The sequence below is a fragment of the Natrix helvetica genome (assembly GCF_964273705.1).
Source record: "Natrix helvetica genome assembly, chromosome: 1".
Lineage (NCBI taxonomy): Eukaryota > Metazoa > Chordata > Lepidosauria > Squamata > Natricidae > Natrix > Natrix helvetica.
Genome location: NC_138548.1, coordinates 108,798,787 through 108,808,296, shown reverse-complemented (window position 1 = coordinate 108,808,296; position 9,510 = coordinate 108,798,787). Strand labels below are relative to the sequence as shown.

Sequence of the window (9,510 nt, the reverse complement as noted above, 5' to 3'; positions counted from 1 at the left end):
AAGTGAATTGATGATAGAACCTTCCATCTACTTACTGCTATGTCTGTATTAATATAATGGGAATCAATTCAAAATATAGAATAATGATTTTATTTGTAGCCATGTAAGTTACTTTTTATCAAGTTATATGGAGGATTTTCCAACAGATAGATAGGTGGAACTCTTAAGATTTAACTTCTCAGGCTGTATTATATTTGGTTCAACTGGAAGTTTTCCTGTAATTTTAATAAACATGTTTATTCAAGTCTTTGTAGACTGTTATTGGGTATGTGATAAACTCTACTAAAAATAATTTGTCTGGAAAAGTATGAGAAATGCCCCTCCACTCCTTAATATTTTAGATTTTGGAAACATTTTCTGTTATTCCTCCTCATCTTGACAGCTCTTATAAAAGGTTCTATTTAGCTCAATATCATACACTAAATTCCTTTGTGAAAGTCACACAAAGACATGAGGATAACAGTCTCTCCTGCTGTTGCAGGTATTTATATGGCCAATAAACCAGAAAGGAGAATGTAGCAGGTAACCACTGAAAAAGGAGTCCCCAAGTGCTATTTAACTTAATAGAGATTTTCAAACTGAGCAGCCAAACTATATTCCCATGGTATTTAGAGACCATTTTCATTGTTACACTAAGATACAGCCCAACTCACTCATGGCAAAAATACCAAGTTTAACCTTCACAAATCACAGAAACCCGCTTACAGCTGTGTGTGGGGAAAAACCCTATAATCCAGCCACAAATACTTTAACTTAAAAATAAGAATATTGTCATCAGTGAACAATATAAATTAGCAGTAAACCACTGAATTATGAGATAATAAAAGCTAGGCCAAAATTGTATGTTTGCATTTTTATCTCTACTTTTGAGTATTTTGGAAGTTATTTACTACCTTGTTATTAATACAAAATTTGTTACCTACAGGTTTACTGAGAAAAAGGAACTAGAAAGCAGTATTTTTATTTGCTGTTATTTACACAAGAATGAGAATGAAGAAACTCAATTATTCTATTATTAAGATACAGAACATGTAAAGAATTTACTCTGTTTCTCATCAAAATGCAAAACACTAGTTGGATTATTTTTTTCCGGGAAGCTTACTTACATTTGTAAAGACTTTTGACTTGTTAACTGACTAGACTTTGAATAACTATTATCATTCTTACTTATGAAGATGGATAGAATCTCCTCTTTTCTCATTAACTATCAATTGCCTTCCAAAGATTCCAACAATACAAAAATGCATATTTATTTTCTTCTGATAACATTTATCAAGCTTTCAGTTGAGGTGAATACTCTATTCTGATCTACAGGTGTTAGAAACAGACAGCTATACAAGAATTTCTTCATAGCTGCAGATACTACACTAGAAGTGTTTTAAGATATTATAAAATAAGAGCTGCATCAAAATCTCCAACCTCTCCCCCCCTCCCATTTTTCCTATTTTATAATTTCCCTCCTTCTATTTTGCCAGATCTATTTTGGTTAATGTGTAGGGAATTCATAATGTGCTCTATTTTGTAATCCTAGGTTTTTTTAAATAAAAGAATTGTTCTTCTACTTCTGATTTTTGTTTAAATTGCCCAGCAGAGCCATGATTTCTGTTGAATTCTACCATTCTTTTTTCAAATCTATTCCCTACAATAGTGTTTCTTAATCATGGCAACTTTTAAGATTTGTGAACTTTAACTCCTAGAATAAAACTCACACATCTTAAAGTTGCCAAGGCTGAGTTAAAAACTCAATACTCAACTGAGTCCCACAACCAAAATAAGTTACCATATATACAGGGAAATTTACAACTGAAATCTCAATAGGGATCCATGTGATTAATTGCTAACTGTCGCACACTGTTGAATGCCACAAGGAAATGTCATGTATTGATAGAGAAACTATCAGGACAATATGCTTCATGTTTCACAACTTTAATAGAATATTCTAACTATTCTGTACAAATTGAAAACACCGTATTAAGTTACAAATGTATAAGATAAGGCTGGAGCACTCTCTACATGCCTGGTAACAGCATTCACACAATTGGTAATGAAGTGTTGCCATAAGCTGGCATTGTATATTTAAGAAAGGTGAACTGTATTCTGAATATTCTTCAGAAGGTTCTGGAGCTTTAAAAAACATGGAAATGTGGAACGGAGTGACCTGATATTGCAGATAAACATGAGAACTATGCACCCAGGATGTATTTATATTTTTCCAATTATGAGATATAGATTTCAAAGGCCCAAATTGGATCATCTTCCAATTTATCCAGAACGTTATTTTCCACGTTTTGTGTGTAGTTTCACTTTATTTTTTGTTTAATGGAAGCCATACTTTGCTAAGTCCTCTGAATTCCAATGCTGTAATTTGCACTTGATGGCTAAGCCATCAACAAGACCATCTGCACTTGGTTTAAAGGTCAAATACAAATTACAAAATGCTGGTTCAGCTATTACATCAAATTCTGGTCTGTTCTTAAGGTTGAAGGAAGATTTAAAAGTGAAGTTGCACCGAACTGTGGAGAACAAGCATATAAAGTTGCAGCTTGTGTCCAGGCTTCAAATCTTTGGATTTAAGAATGTCTGAACAGTGCCAAGCACAACTAAGGCAAACCAGGGATATATACTTAAGTGCTGCAATCTTCTCAACCTAGGGAGCCCATATCAGGCTTGTTGTTTTGAAATGTCTGAGAAGCAATCATTTTCTTGAGTAAAGTATGAGTTTTCCACATACAAGTACCCATAGTTTATAAACAGGATTCTCTTCAAGTATTTTAAAACTATTAAAAGTACTAGTTCACCAAAGTACTTTAAAAAAATGAATAAATAAGGTGAACAACTAAATGTCTCTCGACCACTCCTTTCTTCAAAGATAAAGGAAATGTTATTTTCCATTTAAAATTACTGGAAATGACAATGTTTTAAGGTACTCTGTAGCACTAATCTCTCTTGAATGGTAACAGATTTATTTTAAAGGGAAAAGATCTACCAGAAGGCATACTGCTTTATTTGTTTTTACTGTATTTTATTAATTTAATAGTCTAAATATTCCTATTCCATAGTATTTTGACAAAAACATACCTTGTGTTGAGGGTAAGTTTTTCAAAAAGGCAAATTATTTTTTTAATTTAATGGAAATGCCTACAGAGACAGTTGAGCTAAATTGTACCAAAGGCTGTAGAGTGTGCTTTAATTAAACCTCATATTTCTCAAATGCATTAAGTTGCCACTGTACAAGTTAAGCAAAAATAAGAAAAGAGTTAGTGAAAATCATGCATTTGAAAACAATTTAGTTTAAGCATTGTTAATAAGATTGTGCTGCAGTAATGGAATTTCCTGAACTGCAGGCCAGGTATCCAAATATTGTTACAGGCTGTTCAAATATCACTCTGAAGTGGTATTTCCTTATTGTTGTTTGCATTCAGCAGGTTGACTGGCATCTTTCTGTTTAAAAATGAAAAGAAAAAAGAAAGAGATTTATGCAAGAGGTACTTCAATATAATACTGAATTTAATTCAACATAAAATTTAATTTTGTATTCATAACCAATACCAGAACTAAGATATGAAAATGGTAATTTGAAAAGTAATATTCAAGATATTGTGCTTTGAGGGATGGATATATTATTCTTTATCTAAAGGCAAGACAACCAGTTATTAAAGCTGCGTGGTGTTTTGGATCTAAATGTTAAAAGGTGCTTAAGAATCAATTGCAGTCTAAATGTCACATCTTTTTTGCAAATTTCATAGCATGTCTTTTCTCAGGATCACAATCAGAGAAGTGTTTTGCTTTCAAATTGAAGCACTGCTTATTAGTTACTCCTATATTTTAGCCATTACAAAAATAATGGATTACAATAAAGCCATATCATCCTATTTCTTGCAGTGGCTAGGGGTTCACTTATTCTTCTCAATAACTGGCACAACAATCTGTGTTTTTACATTTTTATATTATTTCTTCCTAAGATTTAGAATAAATAAATGGATGAATGACATTCAGTACTGCTTGACCCAGACCAACAGTATCATACTTTCAGGTCATTGTTCAGAGGAGTCTTTCTTAGTACCCACTTTCCAAGCATTTTCCAAAATATCTAAAAGATTCATAGAGACAGACTGAAGGCTAACCACATCCCGATAAAGCACTAGATTCTAAGATACTAGTCTGAAATGTTTTTTTCAGTAATAGTGTCTTTAAAAGACTGGAACATTTCTCAAAATAAAAAGATAATCCCAGTTTTAAAAAACCAACAAAATGCCATAGGATCACATAAGAGTTTACTATCAGGGGCAATGCCTGCAGAAAATACTGAAGGAAGAAAAAAGGGAGGGTAATGTGAAAAGCAGTCATTCTAAAGGAAAACCCAAGATTTTTAAAATTAAAATACAAACAAGCCGTTTAAAGTCTTTCCTACACACCCTTGAATGAATAATGCAGAGGTTTAATAGTTATCACAGATAAACAGTTGTGTGCAAACATTTAGACATCTCTAACTCAAATTGAGAGCGCCAGTTTGGCTTACTAGTTAAGGCACTAGACTAGAAAGTGGGAGAACCAACATGAAACAAGCTACATGACCTCGGCCACTCACTATCAGCCCCAGGAAGAAGGAAATCAGCATGAATTGAGACTGAGTTGAAGGCATGCCCCCTCTCAAAAAGGTAAAATGGAACATTTCAATGAATCCTTATGTGAACAATACAGATTGTACAGCAACATACTGTTGGTATATTGTACAGCAATAAACACAAGTATCTTTCTGCAAATCTGAATGCATTCATGCACATTCATCTTCATGTAAATTGTAAGGATCCAAAATAAAAACATGGAATGTCAGGTACAGAAATCAACAGCTGATTCAGTGCTCTTTAAAAAAAAGTTTCAGCTATGAGGAATATTGTTAAGAAATGGAAGTTAATAAAACGGTTGAAGTAAAGGTAAGTTATGGAAACCCCAGGAAAAAAAATACACTAGAACTGCCAAAAAAGCTGGTCAGATCTGCAAAACAAAACCCAGAGATCATTGCAAATGGCCTTCTGAAAACTTTAGCTGATAGTACAGTAATTATTCACAGGTCCACAGTACAGCACTGCTTTTGTAACAATCATCTGCAATGGAAAGCTGGCAGAAAGTTCCCTTTCTTCTGATCTCAACATCACTGCCTCATCTATGAATGCACACACACGCACAAGCACACATGCGTACCCGCACACACACACACACACACACATTATGAAATAAAAATTGAACTGTTCAGCCATAACCACACAATACACATTTGTGGAAAAATGATAAAGCAAATGAAGAACATGCTGGCTATTTCAAAAGACAAGAGTTTAAAATACACCTAAATAATTTTTAGAGTAGCCTTCACAACAGTTTAAACTTTGGCATCTCTTACATGAAGACCTCAAATATATATGTAAAACAATGTAAAAACACTTCCAAGCAAGAAGGATTCTGCAAGGAAGAGTGGAAGAAAAATTCCAAAAGCAAGACAAAAAAACTCCCTACAACTTGTGATACTTTCCTGATACTCATTTGATAATTAACTGTTAAAAGTTCAATTCACATTACCTGCATTTCTAATAAAAACTATTATTATTATTTTTTTTTTGACTGCTTTAAGCATTCTCTTGTTTTGCATTCCATTCACCAACAATATATTTGAACAGTAGCAAATATAAATCAAATCATTTTGACAACACAGAAATACAGAAAGTTTGTGTATTTTTGGGGGGTTAATATTAAAGATGAAGATTACACAAATGTAATACAGCATACTTAAGGTGAAACAGTGTAACACTTTTAAAAAGGGATAATGAAAAGGGCAAGTACTACAGGTGGTCCTTGATTTACAACCACTGATTTAGTAGCCATTCAATGCTACAACATTGAAAAAAGTGACTTTTCACATACAACCATTGCAGCTTACCCGTAATCATGTGATCAAAATTCAGATGCTTGATAATTGGCATGCATTTATTATATTTGCAGTGCTCAGATAATCATCTTTTGCAACCTTCTGACAAGCAAAGATAATGGGAAAGCCAGATTCACTTTACAACCATGTTACTAACTTAACAACTTCAGTGATTCATTTAACAGCTGTGACAAGATTGTAAAATGGGGCAAAACTCACTTAGTAACTGCCTTGCTTAACAACAGAAATTTTGGGCTCAATTGTGGTTGTACATTAAGGACTACCTGTAATATATAATGCTGTTTTCCAAGTGACTGAATATTTTAGTAAGAGGAGAATTACTAATTCCTATTTTCTCTTATATGTCCTTGCTGTTGAGTTGTACACAAAACCTGACATTTCTACTATTAGAAATGTTTCCTATGTAAGTCCTGGAACATTGATCAATTGTATGTAGCAGCTTCTTAGAACCAAGATTTTTATTCAAAACATCCCCTAAAAGTGGAGACAACGAAACTGTCTTTAAAATTAACTCTATAGCACAGTGATCCATATTAAGGCTACTTTGGGAACAAAAAATCCTAAAAAGTAACAGCATGATGATATTTTAGCCACTGGGATGTACACTTTACCAAGGATAAACAGGGAATATCTGGTGTAAGAGTAAGGAAAGCAGTAACTGAATGTTCATAATTCAGGAAATAAAAGAGTACTGAAAAAGCATAGAGAAATATGATTATTAGTGTAGCTTCTAAACTAAAGAGTTGTGAACAATAATGAGACATTACAACAGTCACTAACACCAGAAAATAGAACCCTAGGTTTTTCTACAGTAGTGCAGGGCAATCTCAAGTGGGCATCTTATTCCAGAGGCAAGCACTGATGCTATTAACTGGTTTGGATAATGAAACTTCTGCAAAACAAAAACAAGCAAACTCAGAGAGCATCAAGGACCCTCATGTCAACCTAAGCTACACATATCCTCCTTTCTTAGTACTCAGTAAATGATTTATGAGTTTCAGGACCAAAACAATTGTTGGTTGCACCATGTGACCAAAAGGATAGAAATATTCTTGGGGGATAACAGGCTGCTGAATTCTAAAGTATAATAATCATTCAAGACCATATTTAAGGTTTCAAACATCTCATACATCTGATCGGTCATGAAGGGAGGTGGCTGACGATAGAGAAAACTGGGAAGTTCTTGCACTCTTGGTGGCAGACCTCTTGTCCCTATGGAGTCTATCTTTACCTCATATGTTGAGAATGTACGTCCACATACGTCCCTGCGACCTATCCGCTCACACAGGGAGGGGCTCCTCCTGGTGCCGTCTGCTAGGCAATGCCAGCGGGCGACACCTAGGAGTAGATCCTTCTCTGTGATGGGCCCAACCCTCTGGAATGACCTCCCCCCAGACATTCGAACTACCACCGACCTCCGTTCCTTCCGGCAAAAGTTAAAGACTCACCTGTTTCAATCAGCTGGCCTGGCACTTTCTTAGTTTCACCTCCTAGGGATTTATTTTATTTTAGGGTTTGGGGTTTTAATTGTGATGTTTTTAGGATTAGAATTATTTATTACTTAGTACGGCCTATCTCCCCTCCAAATGTATCTTAAATGTAGCTTAAATGTATTTAATTTTATGACTGGTTTTATTGTATTGACTGTACACCGCCCCGAGTCCCTTTTTGGGAGAGGGGCGGTCTAAAAATCTAAGAAATAAATAAATAAATAAAAATGTGGGGAGGAAGCATTTGAGAAAGAAGAGGGATGGGGAGTGGCACTGCTTTCTTCCTTTCCCATTTTCAGGCTGTGTCTGCTTCAGAATCCCATGATAGGTTTTTCACCTTTCTCCATCACCAAAAGAGTGGATGGATGAAGGGGAAAGGGAAGGGAAAAGACTGTGACCTAATGGAAAATCCCTGGTTGCACCTAGAGGTTTCTAGCATGCAGAATGATGTGGATCCTTGGGGAAATATTACCAGGAAACTGCTTCAGTGGAAGGCATGTTATTTGATTTACACATAATTAAATTACATAAGGGCTAATAAGTCAACCCTTAAACAATTTACAGCTAAAACAGTGATTTCTGAATCTTTTAATAATTTTCTTTCAAAGGAATACCTACTACATTATGCACAAGATCTTCTGCAATGAATAATAAACTTTTAGCTTTAAGTAACAGCTTCCAGAACTTCCTGAAGTGCTTCTAAAACTCAAATGCAGTAAGATGCTACACTATTAAGTGTTGTGAAAACAGGGAGGAAGTAAAATATTCTAAAATAAGAAGTCAGATATGGATGATATGAACATCTGAGGAGGAAAGAAGAGCTGACCAGGTTAATGGCTTATTCTGGAGAAAGACCCCCCAGAAGCAAGTACAAAAGTAGTTAGAAGAATAAACAATTTCAAATACTGTAATGTTCTTCAATAAAATTTATGTGGAATTACTAAAAAGAATTTGGGCTATCTGTCAATCTACTTTTCACAAATACAAAGTTTTTCAGATAAAACAACAGTTTCTGTTAAGACCACATGCATACAATTTTAAAATCAATTATTGATGAAAAAATGAAAACTTTCAAATCAAAATGCCAGCTTAATAAAGGAAAGATATTTAAATGCAAATGACAACTGTGTTGAAACATTAATAGCATCAAAGAAAAAGAGAAGGAAATTAAACCAATCTAAATGCACAAAGTAATGTTTAGATAGAGGAATGTTATTAATTCAGCAAAGATACACTCCTTTTAAATGTCAAGCTAAATCACACTGAGTTTGGAACATCTTCTAATGATTTGCAAATACTGAAAATATACCAAAATGTAGCTGGTAGTTTTAAGTCACTAATGCCTACACAAAGAACCAACAAACACACACACACACACACCCCATTCCAATAACAAATAAATTCTAGAATGTACTTTTAAATGAAATAATGTTGACCTCCCCCCTTCAATATCCCATTCCAAAGTTGTGATGTTACTGAAAGCATTTCAACACTGCAACAGTGTTGCAACAACCTTAACAGAAACAATCTTGAAACAGACTATTGCATCTGTAAGGCTAAACAGCTCAATTTTGAATACTAAGTAGATAGACTGGAACATTTCTTTTTTAGATTGTATTTGGACATTTGAGAACACATATCTAAATAAATATTAATTTCCCCTCAAAAATGGTAATTATCTATAATTGAAGAGTCACATCTATTTATGTATTTTTCTCAACATTTATCTGTGTACTTAATTATACACTATTCTGATAAAGTACCATTTTCCCCTATAGAATAGGTGAATGAAACAAATTAGGTACTTAAATGAATGAGGTTTGCATGGGTTCCAAAAAGGGGGGGAGGGGGGAGCCTTGGAAGTTAGGTATTAATGGAATTCAACCTTACCTATAAATGAATGAATGAATGATAAACAGACTTAAATTACACCTAAACGGGGAAAAATTGAAACGAACTGTCAGCATAAAAGAAAGATGAAATGGACCCAAATAAACAAAAGTAAAAAGCAGTAACTAGTATTCCAGAAGGCACAAAAAACAATTTGTCACATACAATCACTCACAGAAATAAGCATAT

At 34.1% G+C, this 9,510-nt stretch overlaps 1 protein-coding gene across 5 annotated transcripts in view; it reads right to left on the bottom strand.

Moving 5' to 3' along the window:
* Nucleotides 1-1,910: 1,910 nt before the first annotated feature.
* NAP1L4 (nucleosome assembly protein 1 like 4) overlaps nucleotides 1,911-9,510 on the bottom strand; it is a 38,786-nt gene continuing 31,186 nt past the window's right edge. For 4 of the 5 annotated variants that reach the window (XM_081942406.1, XM_081942403.1, XM_081942404.1 and 1 more), the window contains exon 15: nucleotides 1,911-3,441. In XM_081942406.1, coding sequence (XP_081798532.1) covers nucleotides 3,403-3,441 — 39 coding nt within the window. In that variant the 3' untranslated portion in view covers nucleotides 1,911-3,402. Of the gene's footprint in view, nucleotides 3,442-9,321; nucleotides 9,364-9,510 lie in introns of all 5 variants that reach the window. The other variant, XM_081942407.1, reaches the window with a different exon arrangement.